At 33.4% G+C, this 20,872-nt stretch overlaps 3 protein-coding genes across 5 annotated transcripts; 2 read left to right on the forward strand and 1 right to left on the reverse strand.

Moving 5' to 3' along the window:
• The first annotated feature begins 1,998 nt into the window (after positions 1–1,998).
• LOC142521980 (uncharacterized) lies at positions 1,999–2,535 on the forward strand. The gene has a single exon (XM_075625153.1). The coding sequence runs from the start codon at positions 1,999–2,001 to the stop codon at positions 2,533–2,535; it is 537 nt and encodes a 178-aa protein (XP_075481268.1).
• Positions 2,536–8,932: 6,397 nt separating this feature from the next.
• LOC142523442 (purple acid phosphatase 4-like) lies at positions 8,933–14,048 on the forward strand. Its single transcript, XM_075627250.1, has 6 exons — positions 8,933–9,226; positions 11,574–11,730; positions 11,828–11,935; positions 12,504–12,631; positions 12,755–12,883; positions 13,679–14,048. The coding sequence occupies exons 1-6, from the start codon at positions 9,017–9,019 to the stop codon at positions 13,958–13,960; spliced, it is 1,014 nt and encodes a 337-aa protein (XP_075483365.1). The 5' UTR covers positions 8,933–9,016; the 3' UTR covers positions 13,961–14,048.
• On the reverse strand, positions 13,281–20,509 carry LOC142523441 (uncharacterized). Of its 3 annotated transcripts, none has more exons than XM_075627248.1 (9): positions 20,219–20,509; positions 20,010–20,136; positions 19,823–19,898; positions 19,501–19,573; positions 18,074–18,109; positions 16,428–16,478; positions 15,112–15,495; positions 14,247–14,615; positions 13,281–13,521 (listed from the first exon to the last, which is right to left on the reverse strand). In XM_075627248.1, exons 1-8 carry the CDS (start codon positions 20,282–20,284, stop codon positions 14,283–14,285), a joined length of 1,146 nt encoding a protein of 381 aa, XP_075483363.1. In that variant the 5' UTR covers positions 20,285–20,509; the 3' UTR covers positions 13,281–13,521; positions 14,247–14,282. The 3 variants fall into 3 exon arrangements, with proteins under 3 accessions (XP_075483363.1, XP_075483362.1, XP_075483364.1); XM_075627247.1 differs by having other exon boundaries at positions 18,074–18,169; XM_075627249.1 differs by lacking the exon at positions 18,074–18,109.
• Positions 20,510–20,872: the final 363 nt, after the last annotated feature.

Genomic DNA, 20,872 nt, shown 5'->3' on the forward strand with positions numbered 1-20,872 from the left:
TCTGGTGAGCTGCTCGTCATCGGGTTTTCCGACCAACTTCTGGTTTGTTTTTGTGATTTTAGGTCGAGATCAGTTGTATTTGAGCTCGATAATGTTCAACCAAACTCAGCCCTTATCCTTTTCCCTTGGGTGCAATCATGGATATAACGATATATTATATCGGAATTGTCATATTTTGTGTCAATATCAGATTCACAATTAAATAACCAATATAAAATGGAGTTGTGCAGTCTCCTTTGGTTTCTTACCCAAGAGAAGTCAAGTGTGTTTGGATAAATAAAAATAATAGGCTTCAAAGTTCACAAGGTATAACGACCCAAATTATTTTTTTTAAAGAAGTAAGAACTGTTGGATCAATTTATTTATATGGGCTTATATGTGAATAATTATGTATTGTGCGTTGTCTATTAAGTTAAGCCCAAAATAAAGTGATCAATTAATGTTTCGGGTTATTGGGCTTTAATGTATCTAATGGTTTGTGGGCCTTTAATGTGTAGAGACATAAGTGTAATTTCTGTTTTATGATGGGTTAAAACATAAATATTAGAAGATATTGATAAACATTATCTATAAATATGGGTCATGGTCCCCAGATCTCGCGTTATCACTTTCACTATTCTCTCCCCCATTAAGAAAATAGTTCTGAAGAGAAACTAAAGGATTCTCTCAAGTAAAGAGAGCGTAGATCTGGAAGATCAAGACACGTTCTAAAGAATTGAGGATTATGGCTTCAGGTACGGTTTCGCTTAAGATTTCAGTTAAATTCTTAATGATTTAGCGTGATGGATTCTGCGGTGGGTTTTTCTCAACAAGTGGTATCAGAGCCATTCATGTTTGAATCATTGAGATTTGTGTAAAGTTTTGGATACTATTTGGATCTAGATCTGAAAAATAAAATTTTGTTTAAAATTTTTTTGATATGGCTTCAGATCTGAAAATATATTGATATGTTTTCAGATCTGAAAATATTTTGATATCGTTTCAGATCTGAAAAATATTTCTGTTTAGATCTGAAAATTTTTGTTCTATGGTTTCAGATCTGGAAAATATTTTGGTTGAAAACCAAATCTTTTAAAGTTTCAGTTTTAGTAAAAAAAAAAAAAGATTTGGTCGTAAATTTAAAAAGATTTTGTATAAGATTTCGATTTTTCTTCCAATTTTTTGTTCAACAAAATATTTTAGAGGAAAATCGAAAATTTGGATTAAATTTTTTTTTTTAAAAAAAGTACTGATTCGGGTAGGGTCGTACGGACCCGGGTTGACCCGACCCGTAAGGATTCGGGTCGGGTCGTACGGAACTGGGTCGACCCGACCCGAACGGAATTTTTTTTTAAAAAAAACAATTTTTTTTCCTGCTCAGATTTATTCGGTTAAGGTTAAATATTCATTAATTCAAATAATAATAAGGTTAAATGTATTTTTAAAATTGATTAATTGAAATAAAATGTCACCAAAGTGACATCTTTTATGGAAATTAATTTTATTTTGAAATACAAAAGGATTTTAGGTACATGTGATTTATATGAATATTGATCGACTATTTAATATAATTACATATGCACTTGTGGTGGTAAACATGTGATAGTTGTTCGGTTTTTCATCTGAATAATAAATCGGCCCAAATGAAGGTTGTTATTTGACATGATATTTACTATCAGTGTTTGATTGCTGCACCAGGATATCACTTACAAGTTAATCTTTTGTCCAAAGATGAAACATTAATGGAGTGCACGATATTCTGTTTATGGGGTTTACATTATTTGAATTTATTGATTATTTTATTTGGATATTTGGTTGAGCATGTATGTTTTGTTTTTGTTCTCTGTTCAGATTTGACTCCTGCAAATATTCATTTCACCATAAATTCTATTCCTATGTTAAATGGCTCGAATTTTAAATCGTGGCAAGAGAATTTATTGATAGTTCTCGGAGTCATGGATTTAGACCTTGCGATAAGGATTGACTCTCCTCCCGCCATTACGGATAAGAGTACCTCTGATGGAAAGAGGAAGTTTGAAGAGGTGGGAGAGATCGAATCGCATGTGTATGATGATCATGAAGAGAGCCATTCCAGAAACATTCAGGGGCACAATGTCTAGCGACATTGCTACGGCTAAGGCTTTCCTTCAAGACCTCGAAAAGAGGTTTGCTAAAAGTGAAAAGTCTGAAATTGGTATATTTTTGGCAAGCCTCGTTTCAATGAGGTACAGAGGTAAGGGCAACATCAGGGAGTACATTATGGAAATGTCTCATCTTGCTTCAAGGTTAAAAGCACTGAAGCTTGATCTCTCTGAGGACTTGCTAGTGCACCTGGTTTTGATATATCTTCCTCCTCAGTTTAACCAGTTCAAGGTGAGCTATAACTGTCAGAAAGAGACTTGGTCTCTGAATGAGCTCATCTCGCACTGTGTCCAGGAAGAGGAAATGTTGAAGCAATACAAGACAAAAAGTACTCATTATGCCTCTACCTCGAAGGTTAAAGGAAAGAAAAGGAAGGATAAAGAAGCTGCGGATACACAGCCTCCGAAGAAATAATAGAAGAATCCTAGTGATTCTCAAAGTTCTGGTTGTTTTTTCTGTGGCAGTGATGGGCATATGAAGAAGCAGTGCAGTAATTATCACGCTTGGCATGCTAAGAAAGGTATGCTTCTGAAAATGGTTTGTTCTGAGGTTAATTTAACTTCAGTGCCTAGACACACGTGGTGGATAGATTCTGGTGCAACAACTCACATCAGTGTGTCTATACAGGGTTGCCTGGATTGCCGAAAACCAAGTGATGCTGAAAGATTCATCTATGTTGGTGACGGCAACGAAGTTGAAGTTGAGGCAATAGGAAAATTTAGATTATTGTTAAAGACTGGAATATATTTGGATCTTTATGAAACATTTGTTATGCCGTCTTTTAGACGGAATTTGATTTCCATTTCTGCGTTGGACAAATTTGGTTATTCTTGTTCTTTTGGAAATGGAATATTCAGTTTGTTTCTCGATTCAAAATTGGTTGGTTCTGGTTCTTTATCAGGATACGATAATCTTTATTCTTTGGAAGTTATTGCTTCATTTAATGAATCCCTGCAAACAAGTAGAGGCACTAAAAGAAAATTAACAAGTGAGAATTCAGCTGCGTTATGGCACAAAAGATTGGGTCATATATCTGAAAAGAGAATAAGAAGACTCGTGTCAGACGAAATTCTCGAACCTTTAGATTACACAGAATTTAATAATTGTGTTAATTGTATAAAGGGAAAACAAACCAACAAAAGGAGATTTGAAGCCAATATGTGTTTAGGCGTCTTAGAACTTATACATACTGATATTTGTGGACCATTCCCTTCGGCTTCTTGGAATGGTCAACAATATTTTATAACGTTCACAGACGATTTTTCAAGATATGGCTTTATTTATCTCATTCATGAAAAGGCAAAGTCATTGGATGTGTTCAAAAGCTATAAAGCTAAGTTGAAAATCAGCTTGGCTTAAAGATTAAAAGCGTTAGATCTGACCGTGGTGGTGAATACTATGGTAGATATGACGGTTCAGGTGAACAACGTCCAGGACCTTTTGCTAGATTCCTAGAGAATGTGGTATCGTCTCACAGTACACTATGCCGGGTTCGCCCACTATGAATGGTGTTGCTGAAAAACGAAACAAAACGCTTAAGGACATGGTGAGGAGTATGATCAGTCATTCTACCTTACCAGAATCACTCTGGGGAGAAGAACTAAAGACCGCAGCATATATCCTTAACATGATTCCAACTAAGGCAGCGACCAAAACCCCTTATGAACTTTAGACGGGTAAAAAGCCTAGTCTTAAGCATCTGCACGTTTGGGGATGTCAAGCTGAGGCAAGGCCTTACAAGCCTAATGAAAAGAAACTGGACTCAAGGACGGTTAGTTGTTATTTTATTGGATATTCTGCAAGATCCAGGGGGTACAAGTTTTATGATCCCACAAGTAAGTCGATTTTTGAGTCAGGAAATGCCCGGTTCTTTGAGGATGTTGAGTTTGCGGGGGGAGATAAAGTAAGGGATATTGTCTTTGAAGAGAAATATGTAAATATTCCCACAGGTGTCTTGGACATTGATCAGGATCATATTCCTCACTTTGACCAAGACACAATACAGGAAGACAATATTAGAGATCCTCCCATTCCAGATGAACAAACTCAAGCACCTCCAGAACCTATGCCATTAAGGAGATCCACTAGAGAGCGGAGAAATACAGTGCCAGATGATTACATTGTATTTCTTCAAGAACATGAGGCAGATATTGGATTGATGGAGGATGATCCTATTAACTTTCGTCAAGCCATGGAAAGTTCTAACTCTCAAAAGTGGAATGATGCCATGAATGAGGAGATAAAGTCCATGAAGGACAATGACGTATGGGATCTTGTCCCATTGCCCAAAGGTACGAAGCCCATTGGTTGCAAATGGATATTTAAAACCAAGAGGGATTCGAAAGACAATGTGAAAAGATATAAGGCTCGTCTTGTCGCTAAAGGCTTTACACAGAAAGAAGGCATTGATTATAAAGAGACTTTCTCTCCGGTTTCTTCGAAAGACTCTTTAAGGATTATAATGGCTTTGGTGGCGCATTTCGATCTTGAGCTTCATCAGATGGATGTAAAGACTGTGTTTCTAAATGGTGACATTGATGAAACGATTTATATGGTGCAGCCAAAAAATTTTGTGTCCAAAGACACAAATAATATGGTTTGCAAATTAAAGAAATCCATCTATGGGCTCAAGCAGACATCTCGACAGTGGTATTTCAAATTTCATCAAGTGATCATCTCGTTTGGTTTTGAGATGAATTTGGTCGATGATTGTGTGTACGATAAGTTCAGTGGGAGTAAGCATATTTTTCTGGTTTTATATGTTGATGATATTCTGCTCGCTAGCAACGATATAGATTTGTTCATGAAACCAAGAGATTTCTAGCTAAGAATTTTGAGATGAAAGATCTTGGTGATGCATCTTTTGTACTAGGTATTCAGATACATCGGGATCGTTCTCAGGGTATTCTTTGATTATCTCAGAAAGGCTATATCGAGAAAGTTCTCAAGCGATACGGGATGCAAGATTGTAAACCAACAGATACCTCTGTGGCTAAGGGAGACAAAATTAGTCTCAAACAATGCCCAAAGAATGATTTTGAAGAAAAAAAATGCAGAAGGTTCCCTATGCATCTGCAGTGGGGAGTCTGATGTATGCTCAGGTTTGTACTCGTCCAGATATTGCGTATGTGACAGGAATATTGGGACGATATTTAAGTAATCCAGGAGTGGAACATTGAAAAGCAGTCAAAAGGGTTATATGATACCTACAGAGAACAAAAGATTGCATGCTCATATATCGGAGGTTGGATCAGCTTGAGATCATTGGGTATACTGACTCCGATTTTGGTGGATGCCAAGATAGTATTAAATCTACGTCGGGCTACATCTATCTCCTTGCTGGAGGTGTCATTTCCTGGAAGAGTGCTAAACAGTCACTTATAGCCTGTTCCACCATGACAGCTGAGTTTGTAGCGTGTTATGAGGCATCCAATCATGAAATATGGCTTGCAAAATTTTGTCACAGGACTGCGCATTGTTGATGGCATTGAAAGGCCACTAAGATTACATTGTGACAATAAATCAGCAGTTATGTATTCCAATAACAACAGGAGCTTGACGAAGTCAAAACAGATTGACATCAAGTTTCTGGTTGTTAAAGAAAGAATTTAGAGTGGAAAGTTGTCTATTGAGCATATCGGTACAAACTCCATGGTTGCTGATCCGCTTACTAAGGGACTACCACCCAAACAGTTTCATGAGCACATTGCTAGTATGTGTGTTATGTCAGTTGAGGAAATTCAGTTTTAGTGGCAGTTTGTTATTTTAAATGCTTTTCAGTTGTAGACATTTTCAGTTACAGTTATGTAAATTTATTTTCTGCAGAAATAAATTTCAAGTCAAGTCACACTCTGATTATGATTTGAAGTTTGATCTCAATAAGGTTAAAGGGAGGATCAATTGAAAATAGGCATGTTATGGTCACATTGCATGAAATTTCCATGCTACACATCCACTTCATGATCCATGTCATTCAGTTGTGTTGGCATATGTGACCATTGATGGGTTTAGTTACCTTGAGTGTAGCTAAGACTGCTTTGATCCTATGTTGATGTGATTGATGGACCGGATTGGTTATAGATACATTTCGGAATGACAAAAATTTTGAGCTCATAAGGTTATTTTCACACATATAGCCCAAATGGGAGATTGTTGGATCAATTTATTTATCTGAGCTTATATGTGAATAATTATGTATTGTGAGTTGTCTATTAAGTTAATTTCAAAATAAAGTGATCAATTAATGTTTCGGGTTATTGGGCTTTAATGTATCTAATGGTTTGTGGGCCTTTAATGTGTAGAGACATAAGTGTAATTTCTGTTTTTATGATGTGCTAAAACATAAATATCAGAAGATATTGATAAACATTATCTATAAATATGGGTCATGCTCCCCAGATCTCGCGTTATCACTTTCACTATTCTCTCCCCCATCAAGAAAATAGTTCTGAAGAGAAACTAAAGGATTCTTTCAAAGAAAGAGCGCGTAGATCTTGAAGATCAAGACACGTTCTAAAGAATTGAGGATTATGGCTTCAGGTATGCTTCCGCTTAAGATTTCAGTTAAACTCTTAATGATTTAGCATGATGGATTCCGCGGTTTATGAGTTTTTTCCAACAAAAACATTTACCTTGTGCACCAAATTCAATATCAGCAAGGCAAAACCTTATTCTCAAATTCTAATAGTTTCTCGTACAAAACTTACTTAGCACCTTAACTTCGACAATGATAAATCTCATTAACTCGTGAAATAAATTATAATAATACAGCAGGAAAGGACCTATCACATAAATTGACCAAACCGGACGCTATTTTTTTATCAAAAAAATGATGTGAGACGATCTCACATATCAATTTTGTGAAAAAAATCTCATATTTAAATTATTTTTATTGTAAATATAAGTAATACTAATCCGTTTTACTAGAAAATATCCATGAACAATACATGAAGTCTACGTTATTTTTATAATATCCGAAATTTCATCTGGTAATCAAATCAATATGCGCCACGATTCCAATCTATTCTATCCATTTATCACATGTGAAATGTCGCGTAGAGTCCCACAAAATAAGTGGCAACTTTAATGTGCTGTGTCCAAATTAAAAGCTATCATTGGTTGAGTATAACTCTATATTGTTCTAAGTAAAAAAAAAATTAGCTGAATTCATTCTCTAACGTTGCATAATTTAAATTTCGATATTTTAAGTAATCAAAATTGGGTTTCATAGTATAAATTGAGTGTTAAAATTTTTTTAGATTTTAATTATATTTCACTTAAATGATGACGTAATGTCAGAAATTAATTAAAATTAAAAATAAGTTAAACTCACACAAAAATTTCCTTTATTTTTAGGCAAAAACCTGTGTGAGACGGTCTCAAGGGATCGTATTTTGTGAAACAGATATCTATTTGGGTCATCCATGAAAAATATTCCTTTTTATGCTAACAATATTACTTTTTATTGTGAATATCAATACGATTAACCCATCTCAGATATAAGATTCATCGTATTGTCTCATAATACCTACTCTTATTTTTTAAGTTTGATTGGAACTTGGAAGTTTTTTTGTCCTATTTTTGTGAATATCAATACGATTAACCCATCTCACATATAAAATTCATCGTATTGTCTCATAATACCTACTCTTATTTTTTAAGTTTGATTGGAACTTGGAAGTTTTTTTGTCCTATTTTTTGTCGTATATTATAGGGGTCTATCCATGTAACATGTATGGTCATAAATAATTCACTTACACTTGTTTGTTGGAACTCTATATAATAATAATAATAATAATAATAATAATAATAATTGGTGTGTACATTATTTTGGGCTGACCTGTCGCACCCTTTTCCTTCGTTCCACATCCATTCATTGAAAAGTTTTCAAATTATCTCGGTAATTTTTAAAATTGTTTAATTCATTTTATTATATATATATATATATATTTTTTTTTTAAAAAAAAGAAGAAGCACCCTGTCTTGTGGATTTGTGTATCATCACATGTATAGTGTACTGAATGATTTTGAATAAAGAGAAATTATGAATCGTGATATGTAAATTTGATTCGAATACAAATTTTATTCTTTTAAAATAATCGATCGAAATCGATTAATTCGGCTGATTTCAGTTCCTTCTATAGAAATAAGTTTAACATATGTAGTAGCAAGACTTCTTGGTATTTCCAACTCATCGATTGCTAAAGCCATAAGGATTCAAGTAGTAGGTCTATTGAGAGACGGTCTCACGAATCTTTATCTGTGAGATGAGTCAACCCTACCGATATTCACAATAAAAGTAATATTCTTAGAATAAAGAGTAATACTTTTTTCATGAATGACCCAAAGAAAATATCCGTCTCACAAAATACGATACGTAAGACCATCTCACACAATTTTTTGACGTAATTGAGAGAGACTCGGTTAGATAAAAGATTTACAGTTTACAAACATAATCTGTAAATCAGATTTTCTATTGATAAATGCTGCACCATAAAACTGGATTAATAGTTGAAGATTATAATATCTTTTTTTTTGTTAAACGATCAACGAATTGAGTTGCTTATGCTTTAATAAAGAAAACTGTTTCTTTGTCTTGTCGGAGAAGACAAATCTTTCCTACACTTTCTTTAATCTCCGAGGTAATTGTCTGTAATCTTAGTTTAAATATAGTTATCGTGTTTTACTATTATATATATATATATATATATATATATATATATATATTATAAGCTTCATTATTGAGTCAGCCCTGTGGCAAACAAAGATTCCAGCCAATCACACTCCACACACGCATATATATACATATATATATAGAGAGAGAGAGAAAGACAGAGAGAGAGAATAGAAGCTTTAGTTTTCCATCTATTCCAACCATTCATTCTCCTGCCTGAATATGGTTTCCAAACGTTGTAATTATAATAATTTTATCCTGCAAATATTTCTGATTCTTGAAATTAATTATTTTTGTACTGATCATGGAGCTAACGCTGATAATCTCCCAAGATTCGAACATCCGGCCAAATCCGACGGCTCCCTGAGCATCATGGTGGTCGGAGACTGGGGAAGACGAGGACTATACAACCAGTCTGCTGTCGCCCACCAGGTTTTTTTTATTTACTTTATTTTGATTTTTTTATACATAAAAATACAAATTAAAGATTTTATCTGTCACTATTATTTAAATGAATCCCAAGAATTCACTTTCAATTTCATTTACTTTGCTTTTGATATCAAATTAAATATAAATTTTCTATTTTTAATTTTATCTGTAAACTAAAATAAGAAATAAAAAAAATTAAAAATTAAAATTTGGTTGTTGAATTACTCGATGAGGCAGGAAAGTACTACTTGATATCCGATCTGATATATTTTATATATAAAAATAACTCGAACTCGAATTATCTGATTTTTCCTATCAGACCTCGGAAAATATATAAATGTTGGGTGAAATATTATTTTATTTTCAAAGAGATGACAAAATTTTTTTTTATTCAAAATTAATAGTCTGTTAAATTCCTATGTCTTTAAATATTTACTTAAATCACAAGCATTCTTATCTTTTTTTTTTTTTGAGTCGGAAGAAAGAGATTATTATAATTGAGTCTCGAACACGATATTTCGTTTAACTTAGAATTTTGATATGATATGAACTGTTTTTGTTTGAATCTTGAAATTCAATATATTTTGACACTTAGACAGCACGTTGCTTGGTGGGTTGCTAAGAGTTTATTCCTTCCACGACTAAAATATTCTTCCTCAGGCATATTTGGATATTCCATTTCAACCTTTTATTTAGTCTTTTATTTTTCTAATTATGAATCTAATATTCGAGCCATAAAAAATCTATTTATCAACAATTTAATCATAATTATTAAATCTTTATCTGTGAGACGGGTCACAATAAAAAAATAATACTCTTAGCATAAAAGTAATATTGTTTCATGAATAACCCAAATAAGAGATCCGTCTCACAAAATACGACCAGTAAAACCGTCTCACACAAGTTTTTTCTTATGCCATATATGTCTAAACTAGCTATTTTCTTGAAATTGTTTAGCATATGTTATTTATAACAAAAATATTTATTGTCATAAAATATTTATAGATTTTTTAAAAAGAAAAATATTTTATAGATTTTAAATATAACAATAGTAATAGATTACACAAAAAGTACACATTTGGGGGATCAATCAAAATTTTATGTATACAAGAAGTCATAGTTAGGGGAAGCTTTATCAAATAATAATAGGATAAAAATGTGAAGTGGAGTGTAAGCAACACTTGTTGGATTGTAAATAATACTTCTATTTTTTTATGCTAATGTAATTAATAAATGGTAAATATATATATATATATATATATATATATATATATATATATATATAAAATAGAAGTATTATTTACAATCCAACAAGTGTTGCTTATATATATATATATATTTGTGTGTGTGTGTTGGGAATTAATAATTATCTTTGTTAGAATATTGATTGGAGTGTGATGCTTAATATGTTGTACAATTTAAAATATTTGAATCGTATCATTATTATCTGTTGTGATTTTAATTAAAACGATAAATGTTCAATCATGCTATTGGTATCAAAGTAAAAAAGTATGTGCTCGACTCTCATGAGTTGTAAGATTGTGTAATTATTGGGAAGTTGAGTGATGAGTCATAATAATTGTCCGTTCTGAGAGAATGGTCGAAACGTAACGCTTGAGCTACTATATGGTTTAAAAGATTTGAGTTAGGGATGGCAATGAGACGGTTCGGGGGCGGGTTTGCCATTCCCATCCCCGTCCCCTAATTATATCCCTGCTCCTATCCCCGCACCCATCCCCGGATATACCTAATCGGGGAATCCCCGTCCCCGAACCCGCGGGGATAAAATCCCCGTCCCCGAACCCATTTGAAATACCTGAATATATTATTATATTTATATATATATAAGTATTATATTTTTTTTATATAATATATATATATATATATATTACTGTATATACTTTTTTTATATAATATATATACAACTGTATATGTATATATATATGTTATCGGAGCAGGTTTGGGAGGGTTTGGTATGGGGATAGGATTCCCAAACCCGTCCCAATATATTTCGTGGATTTTTAAAAATTCCCAAACCCGAAACCAAACCCATTAACATATCCCCGAACTCGTCCCATTTCGGGTTTTCCCCGCGGAGCCCCGAAACTGCGGGGAAAATTGCCATCCCTAATTTGAGTTGAACCATTATCACTAGCTATGTATCCTATATGTGCCCGTTTCTAACTTTTTTAAATAAAAAATCGTATTTTATAGTATGTCCCATCGTAATATCATCGTTGTATCCATTTCTGTATCCGATACTTTAAATTAGTTGCTAATAAGATATCGACGATGATAGAAAATAATTCAAAAGTGTATGTTTTTTTTTTTCGCTTTTGATATTTGATAGATGGGAATAATTGGGGAGAAGATGGATTTGGATTTTGTTATTTCAACTGGTGACAACTTCTATCCCGATGGATTGACTGATGTAAATGATCCAGCCTTTGATCAATCCTTCACAAATATATACACAGCTCCAAGCCTACAGAAGCAATGGTATAGTGGTAATTTCCATAACCCTCTCTCAAACATTTTAATTTTAATTTTTTAATGGTCTTTTTGGCATATAATATGTATATATTATAATATTTTTTAAATCAGTTTTGGGGAACCATGATTATAGAGGAGATGCTTTGGCACAATTGAATCCTCTCCTCAATCAAAAGGATAGTAAATGGTTTTGCCTAAAATCATTCATTCTCAATGCAGGTTCGTATACTATCGATTAAGGGTGTATATATATATATATATATGTGTGTGTGTGTGTGTGTGTGTGTGTGATTAACATTCTAATGATCTTTTTAGCTGAAAATTTTTGATTCGATTATTGTTGGTAAAATATTTGTCCAATATTTCGTGTATCGGGTTAGATAGGATATTCATCTCACAAAATTGATCTGAAATACGATGTCATGAAAGTTTTTATGTTTATACAATGGGAGAAAGTGATTCATATCTACCTAAATAACCTAATATAATATTATATGCATAATTATCCTATTGATATTTCATTTTTGTGAAATTTAAGTGTACAAATAAAATTTACAAAACCATTAATTTTACTTGTGGATTTCGCCAAAATCAGCCATTAGATAGAAGCAATGTATACAAGTCAAAAATTACATACAAAAAAAAAAGTGAAAGCAATGTTGGCAAAGATCAAAGAAAAGGCCGAGCCACCATTTCAAACCAGAAGAGTGAATTTACTTTAATGCTATTCCAAAATTATATTTATTCAATGATATTATTACATTTGATTTTCCCCATTTTTCATCAGAAATTGCAGAGTTCTTTTTCATAGACACGACACCATTCCAAGATAAATACTTCACCAATCCTGGAGATGAAGTGTATGACTGGAGAGGGGTGCATCCCAGAAACAAATATACTTCAACTCTCTTAAAAGTAAAATTTATACATCCTCTCAAGAAATTAAGTTTGATATGGGAAAAAGTATTCTTTAAATAAGAAATTATTTATTTTAATTCTGCAGATGAAATCAACTTAATATTTCTTAATATAATGTAGGATTTGGAGTCAGCATTAGCAGAATCAACAGCAAAATGGAAAATTGTTGTCGGCCACCACACAATTAGAAGTGCTGGGATTCATGGAAATACTCAAGAGCTTGTGCAAAAGCTTCTCCCAATACTCGAGGTATATTACATTTGTAGAACTTTTTCTCGTATAAGATTCAAATTTTTTCCCGTATGCCCATTACTCGCAATGTTAATCGAGTATTGTAATGACCCGACACCACTCACCCGCGACCATTACTCATAGGACTTCTCCGGTCCACGCTCACTTTCCCAGGATTCGAACCCAAGACCTCCTGGACATATAAGTCTTGGCAAAGCAATCCTGGTACCAGCTAGATCTTGGAAGTCTTGGGTTCGAATCCTGAGAAGGTAAAAGCTTTAGTGTCTGGGCTGGAGAAATCCTATGAATAATGATCGCGAGAGAGTGGTATCGGTTCATTACAAGTATTCATAGTATGTCGTACATTTAGCCATTTCAATACAACATATGAGAAACAAGTATAGAAAGTTCGAACTAGTCAACAACATATTTCAAATTTATATTCAGCAACTGCATAATCGGATTATAATGTGATATTTTGGTTATGGAGAAGTTTTGATCTAGTACTTTCTCATCGAGTCGAGATAATAGAAAATTATGCACCTCCAATATCAGCTGTCAAACCTTTTCAAATATACCGAATTTTACTCTGGGGGTGCGCCATTTCCTGTGTTACCAGTGTCTCCTACACACCATGATATCTTTGCGTAGTGTATCTGAGTAAGACAACAGAAAAATACCGATTCAATATAAGAAAAGATGTAGAAATAGTTGTAGATTATTTACTTTATGCTCAGTTAGATGGATATCAGCCATGCATTTGATATATGGGTGTAATATGCGAGTATTGAATGAGCCGTAAAAAATTTGCAGGCAAACAATGTTGACCTCTACATAAATGGGCATGATCACTGTTTGGAACACATCAGTAGTGCAGATAGCCCACTTCAATTTCTAACCAGTGGGGGTGGTTCTAAGTCATGGAGGGGTGGCTACAATTGGTCAAATCCAAATGAAATGAAGTTCTATTATGATGGGCAAGGTTTCATGACCATGAAAATTACTCAAACTGAAGTTGAAATCAACTTTTATGATATTCTTGGCAATGTAATGCACCAGTGGAGTGCATCGAAATCATTGCTCTCCAAAATTTAGATTGTATATTTTGCGTAACGCAAAAATATTGTACGACCCTGCTATGTAAACAATTATCAGTTGTAATATATTATCCAACTTTGCACGATTTTCATGTTCCCTACTTCATAGATGCCCCAAACACTTGCAAGATTGAGGGATTTTAAAGTAGATTTGTGTCCACCTAATATAGCATAAATTCAGCTTAGTCCAGAGTCCAGGCACATTCCATGTTGTCTTCCACATGAGAATAAGAGTATTACACTACTTACTCGCCCATGCAAGGAAAAATATTGTTGGGTGATACCTGATGGATGACGTCTATTACTCAACGAATCCAATGTCAAGACTGAGGCAAACAGAAAATAGCTTGATACATTTGCCAGTGTGGTAAGCTTGTGAGTATATCTTTTTGCAGGTCACAGATATAAGCTTCCCACTCGAAAATTATGGCAAAAAAACTAATCCAATCGAAGGAATGTTGAAAATTCTTCTTGCCATGTGTCAATTGTCCAAATCTTATCTCAGCTGATTGAAGATCCTTCAGAACAGCGGCTTTCAAGCTGTCAATTTTCTGCCTCTGTGATTCAGACAAGGATATTACATTGATAGATGAAGAACCTTTTACCTCCACTGTGTCCGATTCTGATGCTTTCCAATTGTAAAAGTTTACCACCTATTTGATACAAAAAGAAAATATATAGCGTATGCATTGCAAAATAAATGAAGCCTAAAATGTTTCATTTTATTTCAACCACATTATGGATTATTCATTACCATGACAAATTGCCCAGAAAATAAAGAGAATAGAAGAGCGCTCGTGTAAAAGTAATTTTTTCAAATTTCAAACTCGAAAATGCTATATTCACCAGAAAATTTCAACATGAAGGTTCTGATCAACTAATAATACCACATTTGGAGTAAAGTATGGAGCTGTAAATGCACTAAACGCAAGTCATCAAAATTAAGCATAGCATAAAAATACTCGCGACATTCTAACACTCATTTTATAACCAGCTTGTTAATTCTCAACCGATTGCATAACAAAATGAAACTTCCGATTTCAATTGAAGGAACTATTAAAAACCTTCACTACTACCGATTTCAGATCATGCTCCTTCTAGCACTTTCACGCACAGTATAATTTAGAGCAATTGTCAAGGAATAAATACCTGCAGGGCATGCAATATGTTGACAAATTCCCATACGAGTAACTCATCGCCACATACCAAATGTAAAGGTTTCTCTAGTAACTTCAAGTGGCAAGATGAATCCAATGAAGGTACATAACTTTCTTTGTCAGATGCAGAAATGTCAAATCCAAGAACATGTAACCTTGCAAAGCATATATCAAATCCTGATTCGTATATTGAAGCTTCTTCAGGAGGGAACCAGTACATATTATTGGAAGCTCGTAGAGGAAAATACGAAGGAATAGCTCCTTTAGAGATATTTAATGTATATTCAGAAAGAGAAAGAAGAAGTTTAGCATCTTCATCATGAGATGCATCACGGCTGAACCACAAAGTAAGGGCAAGCCTTTCTCCTTCAGTAATCTGTCAATCAGTGTACATTTAATGAGCTTGAAAACACAGAACTGTTGAAACTTTACGCATACCATGTATGATTAAGTACTACAAATGAAAAAAAATAAAACATTTTTAATCAAAGTAAGAGTAAGTCTTTCTCCTTCAGTGATCTGTTAATCAATGTACACAAAAATTAAGTAATGATAATGAGCATGAAAAAAGGGAATTGTTGAAACTTTAAGCATATCATGTATCATTAAGTACTTCAAATGAAGAAAAATCAAAACATTTTTAACCAAAGAAATATGAAGTTGGGAACATGATACTAAACCTATAAATAAACATTCTTATGCACATACAGACCAAGTAATAAAAAATGTGTCTACAAATATAAACATTCCATCAAAAGTTCATTCATTAATGAAGTTCTATTCGCAAGTCGTCTATTTTCTTTTCTGCTGACCACGTTTTCAGTTGAACCTTTAGCTAAACTCGCACCAAGAAGTTGGCGAATTACAATTTGGCTTATCCCAAAAACTGCACCCATATTCTTTAAAAAAAAATCATTTTGACGTGCAAGAGAGAAACAACAAAAATACAGGTTCGGATCTCACGACCATTGCTAGAAACAAGTGCATTCAGAGTCAGTATCTTAATAGAACTATAAGAATTTCCTAGTCCACTTGTCTTCTAAACCAGTAGTACAGCATGGGTTCTGAAATGGGGAGGTGATCTGACTGTCAATATTAGTTTATACATAGTGACCAGAATTTAATAATTAATCTGGTCTCACTCCTTCACTGAGAATTAGAAACTTGCAATCTAAAGTTTTAAACAAGTATCGAGAATGGAAAACATACTCATGAAATCTAACCATACAATAATAAATCAAGTAAGCAGAGTGCTTATGAGGCAGGTGAGTACACAAGTGAGAGAAAAACCAATGAGTGGCTGGCTACCTCGCCAACAGAATGAACATTTTTGTTGTCCGCTGTATATATGATAACATCCTGAAATTATGTACAAAAAGAATCGGTAAGGAGTGAAGTAGCATGGTCGCAATAATATCTCTATTTTATGAGAAAGGAACATCAATCATCCACGTGTAAAGAAGCTTTAACTATTTCAAAACTTTCACCATCAATTTGGTATTTCTTTTCTCAAACATCAGATTACTAACACATATTCAATTAATCAATCAGGATAACATAAATGATTGATTAGGATGTTTGCAGACTCAACTTTAGCATCAAGGACATTAGATCCAAAATAAGGATAATTTGATATACATCTTATGCTTATGAGGCTTCATTTCTTTTAATAATACAAGTCCCAAGATTATATATTTATAGTTATCTATGTATTAGTTCCTATTAAGTTAAAGAATAAAAAAAATCGGCAGCCCAAAATTCTGTAACGATCCATGTTATAAATGTGTAAACTGATCTGGCTTTTTTCAGACTTTTTACATTTGCAAAAGCAAAATTAGCAACCTTCGATAACATTCTTTCCCCTTCCAGTTTCTAACTCCCTTTCTGGTGGGGTGCAAAATTTCTTTTTGGCATGCTGGGATCACTCAAGACCAAATAAAGCCAGTGAGAGATTAGTGATTTTGGATGATGTCGGATTTAGACGTAACAATATGCTATTTTGATTGTAAACGGGCCAACGAACAAGACTCGTGCTTAAGCCATGAGCCCAAAAAGCTTTTAGGCAAATTTCTTCATTCAGACTTTAAAATTCGCGTTTTTTTTCCGTTTTGGGAAGTTATTGTTTTGTCAATAAAAAAATCGAAATTTAATTTTGATTTGATTTCCTTATTCCTTAGGCAAGATGGTATCTTTAATTACAATAATTTTTTTTCCATTTTTGGAAATATTTCCCCATTTTGGTTATTATGAGCTCGTTCTATATAAACGGACATACTATTGAGGTAAAGAAAGTTTTCGAATTGAATTATTGAGTGTTATTTTACATTATTTTCGAGATTTTACTGGCATTCTATGTGCATCGACAAGTTAATCCTTGTTACTATACGCTTATGCTACATCACGTTCCACCCATTGATAAGTATCATAGGCATCTCATAGGTGCACACACTGCAGACACCACAACAATATTCTCAGCAGATAATAAAGATTTGTCACAAAAGAATATCATTTGACAATCAACGAAAACCACATACATAGATCAACAATCGAACTGAATCACCTCTCTTCTCAACAATCCATTGACTGCAATCAAAAAGCCTTCCACAACTCAATTATGATATTTTCACAATTGCATTGAACCCCACTATCATATAAAAAACCGTGAACTGCAACCTTTCTTAACTTATCCCTGTAGAAAACTCAGGGCACAGCTGCACAACTAATTTTATTATGGCTTTTTATCTAGTGCTTCCAAGTTCACAATTGCTAGCCCAAGAGAAAAACTATAATGCCTTGGCCAATCATAAAATAAAAAACTCCAATAGGAATCATCGATAGAGGACAAAAGATTTATTGGGAATACACATGACTATGCCTCAGGGTATAGGTATTCCAACAAAAAATCTACCTTTTGAAAAAATAATGTTCAGAATATCTGATGGAAAATTACTTACGCCAGCCATGGGTGCAAAAGTTGAGGGTTCCCCATCCTGGAAGTAAAACAGACCTCCTTTGAAATCCACCTCGTAATTATTTAAATAACAAACTGCCTTTAACCATAGAGAGAGAGAGAGAGAGAGAGAGAGAGAGAGAGAGTGTTAGTCGTGGTTCCGAATCCACCAAACAGAGCACAATGTAAGTGAAGTGAAGTAGTCATACTTGCTTCACTTTAATAAATATCATTTTAAATGATAAAAGATAATATGCCCTAACAATCACTAACCTGGAATAGTATAACTTCAAATAAAAGACATATGTATCAAAAAAGGACCACCACTGACAATGCAGTACCACAATAATCCCAGCTTAACTCTCCATATTTAGTGATCAAATTGTATAATTTTTATCTATCAACAATAAGTAGGAAAAGAATAAGAATAGAAGAAGCATCGGACTACTTCATTCATTATCTGGACAACAAAGTTTCTACATGTATCCACTTTACAAGATATCATTCACGAACATAAAGTATGATAAAGAAAGTGATGACAGAGTTTACAACACTAGTAAATAAAACAACTTATTTGCAATCCTAAATATGATTTATGATAATTATTTTAAATAAGACGGCATTCACAACAGTGTTTCCAAAAAGAGCAATATACACACATATATACATATATATATGCGAAAAGAATTTCAGATGGTCGATGTGATAAACCACAAACCAAAACTAACTAGAATAAAAGATGAGGCCATATTGGAAGCCCCTGAACAACTAGAGTAAGTAATAAAACACTTATCACAATTATGAAAATTTGTTCTGACACAGCAAAGAAAAAGAAAAAAGGTAAACAACCTTCACAACTCAAAAGAATAATAAGTTAAATTGCTTCACACAAGGCCATATCAAGAGTTCATAAAGTGAAAATAATATATTCTAGCATGCACCATAGATGTCGTACCGAAAACTAACTATTTTAACATAGTGTAAGCTAAAGGATTAAGGTATTAGCAATTCATTTTGACACAAACTACCATATCAACTTACTCAAGTAAACACGTCTGTATATAACTTAATACTTGCTGTGCATTGTAAGAAAGACTCGATCAAGAATAGTATCCTCAATACATGAGGGGAAGTTTTCACCATAGCTGTAGCCCTTGCGATGCGGATGATAGCTGCACCAATGTGTTTTCCGGATACACCAAATACTTAGTCCTCGCTTCAGTATTTAACTAGCCTACCTTCATCGGCGAAGACAGGGATGTTCGAAAATGCATCAGAATACATTGTTATTTACTTCTTCCAAATATTTTATGACCACGTTTTTTATTATGCAACTGAAACAACACCTAATATAACCAAAAGTTTGATACATGAAAGGGCAAGGATAGCTAAAAAAACAGACGAGGAATGTTATAAAGAGCATGTACACACCGCAAAATCCCTTTGTTTAAGATAGTCTCTGTTATCATCACTGTGCCATCCAATGCTAGACCCCTTGCACCAACTGGTATACAAAACATAAGATGAGAGGAAAACTTAGACAAAGGATGGCCAAAAACAACCAAAAAACCGAATTTAATTAAAAGAGAAACAATGATAACAAATATATCAATACGCTTACAAGCATTTAGTCAGAATGAGTTGGAAAGGCAACCAAAAAAATTATTTTCTTGATGTAACCAATTAAATATTTCCCAAAAACTTACAATAAAAGTTGTTCAATTCAACAAGAAGAGATTGATAACAAATGTACCTGATTAGTCCAGTGAACTCTACAAACAACTCATATTCACATCCGAAGAACTCCTCCACTTTCTCCTTTAAATTTTCTGCAAACGCACAAAAGTAATCAAAGATAAACCCATTAACAATTATATAACGAAACAAAAAACACCCACTAGTTTTGGATGTTAGAAAAGGATTAAAAGGAATATAAGAACCTCGAATGGGAACGAAGGGCATAATGAGATGGGGTGAATTTGTGGCAATAAGATGAGAGAGAGTGGTGGAGAAAACGTTTGGTCTGTACCCAACTGTGCAACAGCTCTTGTGTATGAACTCCAATTCCTGAATTTAGCATGCAATCGCACGTATATTTGTGTGTATACATATATACAAACAGTAGGACTAAGTTGCGTGTAGAAATGACCTTGCACAGATGTAGAGAAAGGAAATTGCGAAGGATGAGACGCGGGTGCTGCTCAGAATCCGCCATTTTTGTTTCCCCAGGCTTCTGTCCAGCTTTTTTGCCTATTCGCAAAGATTAATCCGCGGCTCTCTGCTGACTGCCAATATGAAGAAGCTTTATCGGTATACACTGCGGTGAAACTACGCATCATAATCGGGAAATTGGTTTCAGGCGAAGCCTCCCACTTGTTTCCATTTTTCTTTGTTTACTGTTTTCTTCTTTTGTTTTTCAATTTTCCCCTTCCTGAGAAAAGAAGCTCAAAAAATTTCTCCGTGACAATATTTTTAATATAAAAAATAATAATTTTATTTAAATCAATATATATAACACTGTATTTCTTTATAACATAACAAACAAAAAATATACTTTTACGATGAAAAATAATGATTTTAACTCAAAAGAACATATATTATACTATATTTTTTTCATAATTTAACTAACAAAAAAAGATAATTTTTACAGTGAAAAACAATATTTTTGACATAAAAAATAATTATTTTTGTTCAAATAAACATATATTACATAATATTTTTCATTACATAAATAACAAAAAACAATAAATTTAGAGTGGAAAATAATACTTTCGACTACAACGAACATATATTACACAATATT

The sequence above is a fragment of the Primulina tabacum genome, chromosome 13, assembly GCF_025594145.1.
Source record: "Primulina tabacum isolate GXHZ01 chromosome 13, ASM2559414v2, whole genome shotgun sequence".
NCBI lineage: Eukaryota > Viridiplantae > Streptophyta > Magnoliopsida > Lamiales > Gesneriaceae > Primulina > Primulina tabacum.

Excerpts from the sequence above, each read along its gene's own strand:
- LOC142521980 (XM_075625153.1), top strand. The coding sequence starts at position 1,999 with ATGGAAAGAGGAAGTTTGAAGAGGTGGGAGAGATCGAATCGCATGTGT.
- LOC142523442 (XM_075627250.1), top strand. The coding sequence starts at position 9,017 with ATGGTTTCCAAACGTTGTAATTATAATAATTTTATCCTGCAAATATTT. Across the intron at positions 9,227-11,573 it reads AGTCTGCTGTCGCCCACCAG|ATGGGAATAATTGGGGAGAA; the intron begins GTTTTTTTTATT and ends GATATTTGATAG. Across the intron at positions 11,731-11,827 it reads ACAGAAGCAATGGTATAGTG|TTTTGGGGAACCATGATTAT; the intron begins GTAATTTCCATA and ends TTTTTAAATCAG.
- LOC142523441 (XM_075627247.1), bottom strand. The coding sequence starts at position 20,284 with ATGGCGGATTCTGAGCAGCACCCGCGTCTCATCCTTCGCAATTTCCTT. Across the intron at positions 19,899-20,009 it reads GCCCTTCGTTCCCATTCGAG|AAAATTTAAAGGAGAAAGTG; the intron begins GTTCTTATATTC and ends GTGCGTTTGCAG. Across the intron at positions 16,479-18,073 it reads CTTTTGCACCCATGGCTGGC|GATGTTATCATATATACAGC; the intron begins GTAAGTAATTTT and ends ACATAATTTCAG.